Genomic DNA, 16,514 nt, shown 5'->3' with positions numbered 1-16,514 from the left:
CAGAATAGCCAAAGCAATCCTTAGCAAGAAAAGTAAAGCAGGAAGCATCACAATACTAGACATTAAATTATACTACAGAGCTATAGTAACAAAAATGGCATGGTGTTGGAACCAAAACAGACTCATAGACCAATGGTACAGAATAGAAGACACAGAGACAAATCCACATAAATACAGTTATCTCATACCAGAAAAAGGCACCAAGAACATATTGGAGAAAAGATAGCCTCTTTAACAAATGGTGCTGGGAAATTTGGCAATCCATATGTAGCAAAATGAAATTAAACCCCTATCACTTGCCCTGTACAAATCTCAACTCAAAGTGGATCAAGGACTTAGGCACTAGAACGAGACCCTGTACCTAATAGAGGGAAAAAGTAGACCCAAATCTGCATCATGTCAGCTTAGGAAATAACTTCCTAAACAAAACTCTTAAAGCACAAGAAGTAAAAAATGAAGAATCAGTACATGGAATGGAATCAAACTAAAAAGCTTTTTCACAGCAAAGGAAACAATCAAGAACGTGAAGAGAGAGCCTGCAGAATGGGAGAAGATCTTTACCACATGCACCTTGGATAAAGCATCAATCTCCAGGATATATAAAGAACTCAAAAAAAACTCAACACCAAGAAAACAAAAAACAAAACAAATAACCCAATCAACAAATGGGTTAAGGAACAGAACAGGCACTTCACAGAAGAAATACAATCAATCAACAAATATATGAAAAAGTATTTAAAAGTATTTAACATTTTGATGTAAATCAAAACTACACTAAGATTTCATCCTGTCAGAATGGCAATCGTCAAGAATACAAGCAACAATAAAGGTTGACAGGACGTGGAGAAAGTTTCATTCATACATTGCTGGTGAGACTGCAAATTGGTACAACCACTCTGGAAAGCAGTATGGAGATTCCTCAGAAGACTTGAAATGGAACCACCATTTGACCCAGCTATCCCACTCTGGTTTATATCCAAAGGACTTAAAATCAGCATACTACAGTGACATAGCCACATCAATGTTTATAGCAGCTCAATTCACAATTGCTAAACTATGGAACCAGTGTAGGTGCCCTTCAACAGATGAATGGATAAAGAAAATGTGGTATATATACACAATGGAATATTACTCAACCTTAAAGAAGAATGAAATGATAGCATTTGCTGATAAGGAGATGGGGCTGGAGATTATCACACTAAGTAAAATAAGCCAATAAAAAGAACCAAAGGCCAAATGTTTTCTCTGATAGGTGGATACCAATTCACAACAAGAAGGTGGCTAGGAAAAAACAGAGGGACTTTGGCTTAGACATGGGGAGTGAAGGGAGGGGAGTTAATATGGGGTAGGAAAGATGGTAGAATGGATCGGACATTACCCTATGTGCATTTATGATTACATGACCATGGTAACTCTACATCATGTACAACCCAAAGAATGAGATGTTAAACTCCATTTATGTATGATGTGTCAAAGTGCATTCTACTTCATGTGTAACTAACTAGAACAAATAAAATAAATAAATAATTTTTTAAAAGGTGTAAAAACAAAGGCTCACTGTCTGTTAAGTGTTATCATATCTACACATGGGGTCTCCCGAAGTACAATGTCATAACATGAGGACACAGCTCTTATTTTACTGACTTTCGGACCTGCAAGAGTACTCATACAGTAATTTGCTCATGGTAGACATTCAGAAAAGACTTCTTCAATGAAAAGCTCATTAGAGGCTTAACCTCTAAGCAACAGAAGTTAGAGTGTCATCTAAAGCCATGTGGTACTTGTAGTCCGCTGTGCTATTCATCTATTTAGTCTCCATCTTTTTACAAAAATTATTTATTTAGAATAGACACATCTTAATACACACGCCTTCGTATTTGGAGGTACCAAGTGGGTGGGAATTTCCATGGTCTTTGCTTATGTTCTTGTGTGTGGAATGACCAGAGGTCAGAACAATAGCTCATTGTATGACCTGGTAGCGTTTCCCAGCATGGGAGCTATTGGTATCTACAGAGCTGTGGGCCTTTGGCCTCATGAGACAACCATTGTTTGAGCTCAAAGGCTCATCCCTGGCTCCTCAGAGAGTGGTCACATTCATAGTGTTCACTGCATGCACTCCAAATATTTGGGCTGCTCCTAACAAATATCAAGTCTTCAAGGAGATAGAAGTCCTCTGTTGAAGGAATCAGTCACATCCTTGGTTATCCCATCTCTCTGAAAGCCCCTGAATTTTGTGACATGGATATTCTGAATTTATTGCTAAATAAATATTTATTGTGTGTCAGGGCCTGTGCAGGGTACAGGAGACAGGGTTTTAAGAAAATTATTTCTACCCCAAGGTATTCACCCTGGAGAGAAGGAGACAAATGCATGCACAGATCATTGCCAAACCATACTTGAATACTGTGTTGGGAGTTACCTAGAACATAAAAAGGCCTATGGTTCAAGGTATCGACTTTGAGATTAGAAATTCTGATTTCAAAGCCCAGCTCCTGAAATCCTGGCCCAGTTATTTAACCTTCTCAAACCCAAGTCTTTCTATTTATAAAGGGGGGATAAAAAGGAAAGTATTTTGTTGACCTGTCAGAAAGATTAAATGAGATAATCTATGATCAACCCTAATCCCAGAGCCTGGCAAACTATAAGCACTCAACAATTGGTGGCCATTTTTAACATTTTTATAAGCTACCCATAAGGAGGCAGATATGATAGATACGTAGAAGAAAGAGACCTACCCCATTTTACTTTATCTACCTTCTGTTCAGAGAGAAGTTAGCTACCTTTTCCAGCCTGGGCTTGCAATAAACATTATCAACTGCTAATCTTCTCAAATCAGAATGCAATCGTATGCGAGTGCCATGGCCCACGCCTGTAGTCCCAGTGGCTCAGGAGGCTGAAGCAGGAGGATGGTGAGTTCAAAGCCAGCCTCAGCAACTTAGGGAGATGCTAAGCAACTCAGTGAGGCCCTGTCTCTAATAAAATACTAAAAAGGGCTGGGGGTGTGGCTCAGTGGTTAAGTGCCTTTGGATTAATCCCTGGTACCAAAAAAAAAAAAAAAAACAAAATGCAATTGTCTTCCAATCCTGGAAAATTTTCACTAAGAGAGAAATTCATTTTCATGACTAGAGCAAGAGGAAAGAGATGGGCAGAGAAAAAAGCAGCATTGAGAAATCTACGTGTGGCCCCACCAAAAGACCAAGGTTTCTGATGCTTCCTCCCCTGGCTAATTTGTCTACCACCAATGTTGCACTCTGTAAGGTGTATTGAACATGGGAAATAAATCCACAGTTAGAAGTCAGAGTGGCCCCGAGTCCCGCCAATCTTGAAACAGAAACTGCCCTTCGAGTTTCAGAGATCATTTATGTTCACTGCAAAGACAAAAAGTACCTAGGGTGGTAGTGTGGTGACAGTCTCAGAACGTGAAATCAGGCTACCATTCACTCCCTGTGTGTGACCTGGGGCACACTCCCTAGACTCTGTGAGTCTTGGTTTCCTCATCTATAACTGTGGGGATATAATTGTGGACGTCTCACAGACTGCTAAGAGGGTTGCAAAAGATGTAATGTACCCATGATTGTGGACACTAGAGATAGGTATCTGTGCCTTGCACACAATAATCTGAATAAGATCCTTGCTGGCTTATTATTTAAAAAGAAAAAAGAAATCCGGTTCTCTCTGTGGCTAGAAAAGACAAAGAATGGACATTTTTCTGACTTTTTCCCTCTAAAGGAAGAGGGACAGGAAAGGATGATTAAGCCTGGCAGATTCTTCCAAGAATCATTGACACAAAAGAGCCAGAAATGGCTTCCACAGAAGCCAATGACCAGCTAGGAGCAAACAATTTCCAATTTCATGGCCAATATTGGTCCAGGCTAACCAGCCTGGGGTGGCATCTGGCTCAGAGCTGGGTTTATGGGTATGCGACCATACAGCTGCACTAGTTATCAGGGACACACATCTGATTTGATGCCATCTTGCAAATCTTTTTTTTTTTTTTCCACATTGCAGTTCTTGCTAATGGTATCTTTGAAGCTATGTTCATAAGTAACATCCAGTGATAATAAAGCATGCGTTTGAGTGGAGGAAAAGGAAAGGCTTTGTACGTCAGGACGTTTCTTGGCATTTTTTTTCATGTGTTTTTACTTTGCACCGGGCCCCAAAGATTACATAGCCTGTCCTGATTAGGCTAGAGGGTCTCCTTATGTCGGCTTCCCTGGGCCAGCTCACTATGTCTAAGTCTGATAGATAATTCGGGGTGAACCAAGGCTCATGGCAGAAAGACAAAAGTATGACTGCAGACCTGGTGGAAAGGAAAAGTGACTTGGTGTCAGGTCTCAGGGGGCTGTCAGGTAACTTCCGGTGGCTCAAATTCTGTCCAGCGAGCAGGACCTCAGAAACCTTGCATTATTACCCTGGAGTCTGAGTCACGTTACATTTACCTGCCTAAGGAGCAGAGCATGCTTGGGTGGCAACAGGGGTTCAGGCAAAGTGCTCAGCAGGCCAGGAGATCCTTACAAACCAGGCCAAAGACAGTATCATGAGGATACAGGTCCCCTGGGACACTGGATTTCTGTCACTTGTACGGCATAGTGTAAAGTTTCTCATTCCAGAATCCTTTTGGCTTCCAGGGGCATGTTTTCTCATCCCCAGGACCCAGCGTGATGAAGGCTCAAAGAGATTGATAGTCTAATTAATCACAAATGATAAACGAATAGTCACTGTCATCAATACTGCTGATCACTAGTAAGGCTTATCACTGACAATTATGACAATAATATCAGTAAGAACTATAACTTGGGAATTAAGAGATTTGCCTTCTTCTCCAGTTCGATCACGATTCCCTGGAATAAAACAGACTTTGCGTTTCTCTTTAGTATTCTCACCTGACGTAGGGCAGCTGTCGTAATTGCATTTACCTGTGTAGTAGGAATGTCAGTATCCATCTTGCTTTATTTGCGTGGGGTCCAACACTTAAGACGTGCTGGACAAACATGTATTAGATAGATGACACAAATGTAAGTGACCCCTGCTTTATTCGAGCACACAGTTAGTTTGGGAAGAGAAGGTAGCCAAAATTTGTTGGTTTCCCATCTTGTTCCGAGCCTTTACAACTACTCTGTGAACTGAGCTTATTTTATAGCTGAGGAACTTGAAGTATAGGAATGTTAATTCACTTGTCCCAGATACCCAAGTTTACATTGTAACTAAGCCAAGGTTTGAGCTAAAGATGTCCTGTTGAAAACCTTGTTATGTGACCTTAGCTAGAACAGAGGTCCCCTTCTCTTAGGGACGTGCTGTAGATGCTGACAAACCATCAGTAAGAGTTTCTGTCTGTACTTGAGCCACTCTGCAGCTGAGCTTGGAACCTGTCTCTCTTTTCAGTCTCAGGCCCGCCGCTGTGTCTGCTCCCTGTTGCTCTTGTGACTGTTGTGGTTTCTCATTGGGGCACCTGGCTCCCCACAGTCTGAGGCTCGCTTGCTGACTCCCCATAGACACTTTCTGTCTTTTAGTTCAGTCAACGGAATCAACTTGGTGGAGTGCAACAGGGGGACTAGGAGTTAGGTTTCCATGGTTGACACGGGAAGAGATACAAACAACCAACAAGCAGAGGGTAAGATATCAAGCTCACTAGTTGCCAAAGAAATACCGTGAACATAATAATGACAAAACAGGGCAGAAGATAGGTAAGGGGTGACGCCAGGGCAGGTCAGGAGGAGACCCTTTGATTAGTGCTGTCATGCCCATATGGAAAACATAGTAACTGCTTTCCTGGAAAGGTTTTTGGAAATAGGTATCATAAGCCTTAGAAGTGTCTGTGGATGTACACAGTTCCTGCAATATCGTAAGAGCTCTGAACGTTTGTTGGTAAATGAAGAGATGTCTCCCTTCTAGGTCTGTATCCCAAGGAAATAATCAGTGATAAAATCAAAAGCTAATGTCCAACTGAATTTCAATGAAAGAACCAGGGTTAAAAGAAAAAACTATAATGTATCCATAGGTGTGATATTATGATGTCATTTAAATAATATTTTAATAAATATTTTACAATATAGAAATTATTGTAATGAGGGGAAGTAAAAAAGTTCCATATAAAATGTAGCTCTACTCTTTCCTAGTTCTGTAAATGAATATACATTTTGCATCATTTATTCATTCAGCAAACATTTATCACATCTCCTATGTGTCAGACACTGTGCTGAGTTCTGCGTATTCAATATGCACCAAACATATATGGTCCCTGCAGTCATAGAGCTTACAGAGTATGCACGGGTTCTGCTATTAAACTATCACACAAGTTAAGCAGACCCAATGATTGCTAGAATGTGAAATGAGAAACTGTTACAGAAAATCATGGCACTGGAAAGGGACAAATGGCCCTTGGAGATGCAGAAGAGCAAGGCTTATTCAGCTGAGCACCGCCCATTTTTATGGGGAGGGGTACCAGGGATGGAACTCAGGGGCACTTAACCACTGAGCCCCATCCCCAGCCCTATTTTGTACTTTATTTAGAGACAGGGTCTCACTGAGTTGCTTAGGGCCTTGCTTTTGCTGAGGCTGGCTTTGAACTTGTGATCCTCCTACATGAGTCTCCCAAGCTGCTGGGATTACAGGCATGCGACACCACACCCAGTGAGCACCACCCTTTGTTCCCAGTATCTTTTATACAGTACAGACTTCCGGGTTTCAACACTTTCTCATGCAAGGAGCCTGATCCCTCTGCCTTTCTCTGGTTCCTTCCACAGCTGCTGAGCAAGTGTGATTACAGAAGCAAACTAGCAGGTTGCAGCTACTAACAGAGATAAAAAAGAAACATCTTAGGAAGGAGTTGATGCTTCAAAATGAAACAGTATGCTAAAGAGTTTCAATCTGGAACCCAATTTAGATTGATGGATACACAGACATCCAAGGTGGCATGTTGGCTGAGCCCCAGAGAGGTAGGCAAGTGAAGGGTAGGGTAGAGAGAGACATTCCCAACTGAGGGAGCCACACATGTCATGGGCCTGAGGCAGCAGAATCAGAAGCCCATAAAAATAGAGTGGATGACTGGGAGGTCCTAGTGCAGGCCTGGATTGTAAACCACGTGCAGCGGCACGGGAGGCATGGAAGGGTTTTGGGCAAGGGCTCAGTGCTCTTTAGCTACCACTCCCCGAAGGTCTCTCTAACTGCAGGTACAGAATGAGTGAAGGTGAATTCTCTGTCAGACAATGATGGGAAAATGAAGAGGCACCTACGCGGGGCCATCAGAGGCTCACGGGAGCCAAGCCCTGCACTCCATCCCATTTCCTGGTAAACCAGGCTGAGATGCAGATCCTCACACACCTGAGCAGGGACTGGCAGTTCCACATTCTTATCCTTGAACTTTCCATCCCTCTTTCAAGTTAACAGGATAGATCTCCATTCATTCTATTTGGGGGGGTGGGGGGTGCTACTCGGGATAGAACCCAGGGGTGCTCTACCACTGAACTAAATCCCAAGTCCTTCTTATTTTTTATTTTAAGATAGAGTCTCATTACATGGCTGAGGCTGGCCTCTAACCTGTGCTACTTCTGCCTCAGCCTCCAGAGTCACTGGAATTACAGGCTGTGTCACCATACCCAGTCACTTGTTTCTTTTTTAAACTCATCTCCAAGTGCCAGTGGAAATGGGGCTCCCTCAACCCCAAAGTCTCATTTACAATGAGACTTTAGCTAAAGTGAAGCCCCATCTCAAAATTAAAAACTTTAGTTTCCAAGGACTAGAGATCCAGAATATGAAAGAAATTTTTAATAGATGCCCTGGAATAAAGTGTAGCTGTAGCAAATACATGGGGGAAAGTTCTCACCAACTTGATTTCATGCTCATTCCAAGCGATTCCTTACCGTGCTCTGTGAAGACCCTGGAGAGTTTCTGAGCATCTGTCTTTGCCTTTGCCTAATAAGTTAACTAATGCTTTGTCTCTCTGGTAGCTTTGGGGAGGATGGCAGGAGGGTGTGACGGCCATCCTGCATTCACTCACCCTAAGGAAAGAAGGAAGATTCCACACTGACCTCTCTGATTCTTTGTCCACAGCTGGGGCACCCAGGGTGACTTCTCCACGACCCACGCACTGCCCGCGGTGAAGGTGAAGCTGTTCACAGAGAGCACAGGTGTCCTGGCCTTGGAGGACAAGGAGCTCGGGCGGGTAAGTGCTCCCTGTCATAAGAGGTATCCAAAAGAGCTCCACAGAATGGGCGTTCCGGCGGTGTATCCAACACACAGGTTGCCAAGAAGCAGCACTGCCAAGTTCTGAGAGGCCCAGCTTTGGGGTTGAAAATCCTAGCCTCTACTCTACATGAGCTGTGTGACCTTGGGCAGGTCCCTCAACCTCTCTGAACCTCAGGTGGTTCTCCTCTATAAACCTGAACTAACAAGAGGGTGCATTAGAGAAGATAAAGAAGGGATTCTCAACATCATTGGGCCCAGACACCCTTTATAAGCAAAAATTTGGCATGCCCTTGACTATCATCATATACAATTCTCAGATTATAGCTATATACTCATTTAACAATGTTAACATTAACATAATGGCATAAAAACGGGGGGAAGGGGGGACAAATTAGTAGTCAACAAAAATTCAAAATGAAGCCAGGTATGGTGCATACACCTGTAATCCCAGTGGCTCAGGAGGCTGAGGCAGGAGGATTGCAAGTTCAAAACCAGCCTCAGCAACTTAGTGAGGCACTAAGCAACTCAGTGAGAGCCTGGCTCTAAATAAAATACGAAAAGGGCTGGGGATGGGGCTCAGTGGCCAAGAGCCCCTGGGTTTAATTCCCAGCACTCAAAAAAAAAATGAAAATACTCTAGTCCTTAAGAAGCAGTAGTTTGCTTGACCCCACCTGGAGAGTCACCATGAAGGTGACAGCTACCAAGCCCACTGTGGAGTGGTGCTGAGCACCAGTAAGCTGATTGACTGCAGTGGTGAGCAACTCCAGGCAAAATGTCCTTCATTTCGCTGGAAAAGTGCCAAACACGCTTTGATTTGAAGTGTCGGAGGCAGAATGTAGATTGAGTTTCTTGTAAGCAGATTTTTCCATCCCTGTTCATATCTGATGGCACTATTCAAAAGTCAGGTGGGACACAGGACAGCTCCTCCTTCCAGAGGAGCATCTCACCCTTCCCTAAATGTTGAACAGGCCCCACCCATTCAATGCCAGGCCCATTTATTTTGTCAACCAAACTGTCCTCCAATGTTCTGAAACATCCCCAGGGGTGGTACCAACCCGCTTGGGAACCACTAGGGTCCTAGAGACACCTCTCTTTGCATCCCAGCTTTTGATCTGCACCGAGTAGCCACTCGTACTTTCGGATGATGGATTTGTCACTTGCTGGCTTAATTTGTTCCATCACCCCACACGGCTTCTTCCGAGTCTTCCAGAGGCATAGATGCCTTCCCTGAGTCCATGCCAGTCTTTGGGGAGCCCTCTCCTGACTGCCGTCTGCACCACAGCATCCCTCTGCCCACCTTCTCCAGATGAGACAGAAAGGGAGAACCCAGAAATCTTGGTCTCTGTCTCCCCCAGTGAATTCTAAAAGCTCCTTGGGAATAGGAACGTAAACTATTTTGTTCTCCACCCAATACCCAGTGTGCAGCAGAGAGACTTTCAATGATTTGTTTCTTTGTTTATACTTTCAATGATTTTTTTCTTTGTTATTTTGTTATTGGGCTGCCATAACAAAATACCACAGACTGGATGGCTTGACCCAGGGAGATGTAATCTCTCACAGTTCTGGAATCCAGAGCATCCTAAATCAAGAGTCAGGAATGGGCAGGTGCAGTGGCTCAAGTCTGTCATCCCAACAGCTCTGGAGGCTGAGGCAGGAGGATCGAAGGTTCAAAGCCAGCCTCAGCAACTTATCGAGCTTGTAAGCAACTCGGTGAGGCCCTGTCTCTAAATAAAATACAAAACAGGGCTGGGGGTGTGGCTCAGTGGTTGAGTGCTCCTGGGTTCAATCCCCAGCACCCCCCCAAAAAGAGGAAGTTCCTCTTTCTGAGAAGCATTCATTTTTCTGGATTTTAGATGGGCACCTTCTCCCTGTGTGGGAGATGGGACATATTTTCTTTTTATAAATAGGTCACCAATCCTGTCAGATTATGACCCCATCCTTATGACCTCATTGAGCTTTCCCCCCCCCCTTTTGGCACTAGGGATTGAACCCAGGGGCACTTAACCAGTGAGCCACATTCCCAGGTTTTAAAAAAAATATTTTATTATTTTCTTTAGAGACAGAGTCTCATTGAGTTGCTTAGGGCCTCACTAAATTGCTGAGGCTGGCTTTGAACTCTCAATCCTCCTGCCTCAGCCTCCCAAGATGCTGGGATTACAGGCGTGTACCACAGTGCCCGGCTTCATTTAGCTTTGATTACCTCTCTCCAGATACAGACATGTTGGTGGTTACATATCTTCGATATATGAAATTTAGGGGAAAAAATTTAGAGTTCATTCATACTGGTTGGCTGCATGATCCCTCCTGAAGGCGTCCTCTCTGTGTCTCTGGTCTATCATCTAGAGAAACCTGGGCACCCCCAGATGCACGTGGCACACACACCTGGCGGGACCAGCCAGACCTCACTTCCTGTGCTTTCCTTTCCTTCCCTTTGTGTCTGTGATTTTTCTTTCCTTTCATCTGTAGGTTTTCCCTGGAATCATATTTCTAAAACACAGATCACAGACAGAGGCCAAACAAAAAGTAAATAAGGCTAAGAGCAAAAACAGTGTCCCTCCCCAGAAAGGAGGGGACTGAAGGAAAGGGCTTAGCTGTTTCCTTTGAGCAGTGACAGGTGTTCACTTCTGTCCGTCGGGACACAGAGCGGGAGAAGTCTTTGTCTTTTCCTTCTCTTTTCTCATGAAGGCAGATATCAAAAATCACGAGACTCTCAGGATCCAGCCTATGGGTGTTGGCAGAGAGGCATGGAACTGGCCAGTACAGGGAGACTCCCCTTGGGTCCCCGGATGGGCTGCACAGAACACAGGGTGCCCAGGAAATGGTCTATAAATGCAGCAATACAGGTGATACAGGCACTTTCCTGATTCTCCATCATTTCCTCTCAGGAGAGCTTAAAGCCAGGAGTTCTTCAAATTCTTTGTAGTATAGATGGGAGAACTGATTCCCCCGTGGGAGGCGAGGGGCCCCCTGAGCCCCCAGTTCAGGGAGGGGCCTGTGCATCCTCCACGCCCCACAGGCCAGGCTCAGCCCCTCAGGGACCCTTCACAAGTGTGCCCACCGAGGCAGGGACTTCTCCCTGGTCTCACTGGTGCAGAGAAGCACAGGACCTAGGGGTTAAGTAGCTGACGAGGAATGGAGGCAGCTCAACTCCAGGGGACCTTCCCTACGCCACACTGACGCTCTACAGTGGGGAAGCCCTAGGCTCTGCTTGCCCCAGACCACACGGCCACTCGTTCCTGGATGACTGACACTTGCTTCATGCCTAAGAAACTTCCACCATCTTCATGGGGCTGGCCTGCCTGCCTCCTCCTGCTGGCTGGGCACCCTCTGCCACCGGCACCTGGACAGGTGCTCAGATGAGCCAAGTGCTTCTCCTCCCCAGGGGCTGGCCCTCTGCCTGAAAAACTCTTCCCCACCTCCCAGGCCTTCCAAAGCCACACACGATCTCTCTGAGCAAATGCCAGTCCTCACCGCCATGGACCTTGGGCACCACGGCAGCCCTCTGCCCACATCCTCCACTGGACTGATCGCCAGTGAGACTGGGAGGGAGAGCTGACCCCTCTGGACTGAGAAAGCTCCGTGGGGAGACAGCAGTGCTGTCTTTTTTTTTTTGAGGGGTGGGGTACTAGGGATTGAACTCAGGGACACCCAACTACTAGGCCCCATCCCCAGCCCTATTTTGTATTTTATTTAGAGACAGGGTCTCACTGAGTTGCTGAGGGCCTCGCTTTGGCTGAGGCTGGCTTTGAACTTACAATCCTCCTGCCTCAGCCTCTGCCTCAGCCTCCAGAGCTGCTGGGATGACAGGCGTATGCCACCTGTGTGGCATTGCTGTCTCTTTTTAGGTGAGGTTACTCTGGGGACCCTATGGGAGAGTGCTTCTGTGTGCTGATTCTATCAAGTGGTAGCAGCAGAACCACATTGCAAATCCAAGTGGTCCATTCAACCATTTTTAGTCTGTTTCTTCTTTGCTAACTATTTTAATTGAAGAAATAATCCATGCAGATGGTTTAAAAATAATAAAAATGGATACTAGTGGAAACTAATGATCCCTGTTTTGGTCAGCTTCTTCGCTGCTGTCACTAAAGGACCCAACTAGAACAGTTTTAGAGGAGGAAAAGTTTATTTGAAGGCTCACAGTGTCTCTCAGTCCCTAGGCAGCAGACTCCACTCCTCAGGACTCGAGGGGAGACAGGACATCATGGAGGAAGAGTGTGGTGGAGGGAAGCAGCTCACATGGTGATCAGGAAGCAGAGAGAGACTCCACTCTCCAGAGACAAATAGAGACCCCAAAGCCATGCCCCCAATACCCCCTCCTCCAGCCACACCCACCTCTTCCAGCCACCACCCAGTTAATCCCATCAGGGGTTCATTCACTGGTTGGGTTAAGGCTCTCACAACCCAGTCATTTCTCCTCTGAACCTTCTTGCACTGTCTTACACATGAACTTTTCTGGGTCATCTCAAATACAAACCATAACAATTTCTTTCACCTTGACCAGATACCACAATGAAAATGTTTTTTGCATTGAAAATGAAAAATATTTTTTTGCAATTCCTGGCATATTCTTCCCAAAATATTCTCTGCACATCCATTCATAGCATGTGTGTGCGCGCATTCCTCTATTTAATAAAAGAAAGCACAACTGAAAGTTACTTTATAACTACTGCTCTATCCATCAGTTGGAACATCAGCATATTTGGAAATGAGTCCATTGCAACCCATAGTGACCCAGTTCTTTTTATAGGGCTGTATAGTATATTCCACTGTGCAGATATATTTCATTCAATACATCTTCTGTTGATGAATTTTTAGATTATTTCATCTTTGGGTGCATAAAGAATGCTTTGGTGTATAGCCTCAAATTTATTTATTTTTTCTTGCATATGTCTACAGGACAAATTTCAAAAAAAATATTTTGCTGAACACAATTTGAATTTAACAGTTACTGCCAAACTGTCCATATGCCATTTTATACCTCCACAAAAGGCATGAGAGAGTGCCTGTTTCCTCACACCCAAGCCAACACTGCAATGTTATCAAACTTTTTTTCCACAAATATGATTGCAGGCCTGCTGTGCCTAATCATTAGTGCCGTGTGCGGAGTAAGCAGGGATAAAAGCAAGCAAAAATCATTAGCCTCTCAGAGCTCACAGGGCACAGGCATAAAATCCAGAAATTTCTGTGCAGTGTGGTAAGTGGACAGAAGTCAGTCTGAGAAGCAGGGATGCCTTTCCCAGGGCACGCAAACAGGTAGGGAGAGAGATCCAGGCTCAGCTGTGGATTTCAGCCAGGTGAGGGCCCAGGGTAAAGCAGTCCCCAGCCGGTTCCACTACACGCCCAGGTGACTAGGAGAAGCTGCAGCTGGCTGGGGTGCAGCCTACTGCAGGGGGGCTGTGGTCGCCATACCAGCCACCCCACATCAAAGCCCAGCACACATGGGCCGTGGCTGAGATGACAAAGTGCTTGATTAGCAGCCTGGAATGTGCAGATGAGGTGTCTGATCTGCCCAGGGCTCCCATGCCCCCAGAAGGACCCTCATCACTCAACAGGGCTGACTCTTATACATGGGCGGTCAAGGGTGGGGACCCAGATGCAAGAGAACTGCAGTGACCTCATCTCTCCACCCACTCTGCAGAAGAAGGCTCCCCAGGGAGTGACCACAGGGAGGGGAAGGAGGTCACTGTGGAGTGACCAGGAATAAGCAGCAGCCATTTGCATCTTAAATGGACACCATATTGCTGGTGGGACACACGCCCAGGATCCATATGGTGGGAGGCTTGTTAATGAGCTCCGGGTGCCCAGGGCACCACTCCTGTCCTACTTGGCCAAGCGGGAAGGAGCCGAGAAGCCAGCCAAGGACCTTTCCTGCTGCCTGGCTGTGTTGCTCCCACCAGCCCTTCCCTGCCACTCACTACCTCCCAACCTGGCCACTCCTGGGCCAAACTAGCTCAGGACAGGGGGCCAGCTTCACTGCGTCCAGCAGCTCCCTCTTCCCATCTCCAAAAGTGTCAGGACTCCAGATCTAGAATGCATTGTAGGGTGACAGGTGGGCATCCTTAAGGGAAGGGAGAGTTCTTCCTAATGCCATGACACCCCGAGTTCCTCTTTAACTTCCATCATTTGTCCTATGACATATTGGCCCAGAGAGGTTTGCTAGTGCCAGTTTTGTGAACTTAGACATTTACACATAGTTGTCCAATTAACCTTCACAGAATGATCAAAAGGCCTAAAATGATCACAAGCAGAGGGTTCTGATTTGAAGGTGACACTAGTAATGCAAGTTTTAGGAAAAAATAGAAAAGATGCCAGAGTCACCACCCAGATTCAGCCTGCGGGGCATGACCACGGAGGACAAGCTGTCCGTCAGGATGGTGTGACAGTATTTAGAAGACTCCCAGAACTATAGGGATTTACTCTATTGGGTTTACACCCAATGTCATTAACAATGCACCTTGCCCTAAATAGAGATGATCCCTTAAAATATAGCTCATCATAGAACATGGACACAATGACCAGCAATGATCACTCAGTACCCTGGGGACTGGTTCCAGGACCCCCTGCAGATACCAGAATCTTTGAATGCTCAGGTCTCTTGTGTAAAATGTGTGCTGCTTGCATATCCTCTACTTTTCATCTGCTTTAAACCATCTATTACTTATATTACCTAATTGTTTTAGTCAGCTTTTTTGCTGCTGTGACTAAAGGATCTGACCAGAACAACTGTAGAGGAGGAAAGGTTTATTTGACAGCTCACAGTTTCAGAGGTCTCAGTCCACAAATAGCAGGCTCCATGCCTCGGGGCTCGAGAGGAGGCAGGACATCATGGAGGAAGAGTGTGGTGGAGGGAAGCAGCTCACATGGTGATCGGGAAGCAGAGAGAGACTCCACTCTCCAGAGACAAATAGAGACCCCAAAGCCATGCCCCCAATGCCCCCTCCTCCAGCCACACCCACCTCCTCCAGCCACCCCCAGTTAATCCCATCAGGGGTCCATTCACTGGTTGGGTTAAGGCTCTCACAGCCCAGTCATGTCTCCTCTGGACCTTCCTGCACCGTCTCACACGTGAGCTTTTGGGGGACACCTCACATCCACACCAGAACACTAATAGAATGTAAATACTATGTAAATAGTGTTGTTCTATTCTGTAATGTTTAGGGAAGAAAGACAAGAAAAGGTCTGTACATGTTGAGTGCAGATTTATTTATCAAACATTTTCAATCTTTAGTTGATTGAATCCAATTTTCTTACATCTGGGTCCCCACCCTTGACCGCTGTATAAGCATCAGCCCTGTTGAGTGATGAGAGTCCTTGGAACCTAAGGATACAGAAGGCCAAGTGTACTAGAAATTAGGGATTTTTTTTTCTTGATCTCTATCCCATCATTTTAAAATTTCTACATTTGTGTCTATCTTTGATACATGTGATAAGGTAGTATACGAATACAAAGTAAACAAATTTAATGTTAAATGTTGGCATCTGGGTATTGAGCTCATTGCTCAAAAAATATTTCCCTGAAGTAGAGCTTGATCAAACATCTTTGGCAGCCACTGATCTGGAACTCCAGGCCTTCTTCTGTTTCAACCACATCATAAAACACTGGGGAAACTGGAATTTTGTGTTTTGCAAGAAGTTATCAATTTTCTTTCATCATCGAGAGGAAAGTTAATGGAAAAAAGGGTCAGGCCCCAAAGAGAGATGGGTGGAAATATCACACAAAGGAAGCACGTTGCAGTGTTTCTGCCCCAGTCCCCTTCTCTGAGCCCTTATTCAGGTCACGGGGAAGGCCATGTGCACCTGTCCTCCAAGCACAGATGGTGCTGGCAGGACTGAGCAAAGCTGAGGCTGGACCAGGAAGGCCAGAGTGTCTACTGCTGAGACTTTGCGTCTCTTCTAACCCTCTCCACTGGGGAGAGGAGCCCAGGAAAGGAACCTGCTTTCCCTGCACCTGGGGAAAATAGATGCTTTGAAAGCAGCCCACGCCACCTGAACAAAGCTGGGCACACTGCCATCGCAGGAGAGAGAGCCCAGTGTTTGTTGTGCCCATGTTTCCTTAGCGTCGCTCTTCCAACGACTCCACTCCTCCCTGACTGCATGTTCTGCAGATTCTGTCTGGTTTCTGACAACCAGAGTGAGAAAGTGGATTGCCCAGGTTGTCCACTTCTCTCTCACCTCCAGCCTCTGAGGCAATGAGAACCGAGGTAGGACACCCAGGTCTAAGAGCCATCTCTGACATGCACCTGTGAAAAGCATTTTCCTGAAGCTGATCTCTCACCAACCTACCTACGCCTTCTTCCATGCCAAGGCAAAGCTGGGTGGTGTGGGACAAG

General features: G+C 45.5%; 1 protein-coding gene across 33 annotated transcripts in view; it reads left to right on the top strand.

Annotated features, from left to right (window-relative positions):
- The window catches only part of Cadps (calcium dependent secretion activator), a 479,644-nt gene that overhangs the window by 272,070 nt on the left and 191,060 nt on the right, over positions 1–16,514 (top strand). For all 33 annotated transcript variants that reach the window (XR_013434504.1, XM_078038579.1, XM_078038583.1 and 30 more), the window contains exon 7: positions 8,050–8,161. Coding sequence is in view for 32 of the 33 variants with exons in the window: in XM_078038579.1 (XP_077894705.1) it covers positions 8,050–8,161 (112 nt within the window). In the remaining variant the exon portion in view is untranslated. The remainder of the gene's footprint in view (positions 1–8,049; positions 8,162–16,514) is intronic.

This window comes from Ictidomys tridecemlineatus, chromosome 2 (assembly GCF_052094955.1).
Source record: "Ictidomys tridecemlineatus isolate mIctTri1 chromosome 2, mIctTri1.hap1, whole genome shotgun sequence".
NCBI classification, from domain to species: domain Eukaryota; kingdom Metazoa; phylum Chordata; class Mammalia; order Rodentia; family Sciuridae; genus Ictidomys; species Ictidomys tridecemlineatus.
The sequence above is the reverse complement of the archived record's forward strand: the minus strand, read 5'-3'. Positions and strand labels throughout refer to the sequence as shown.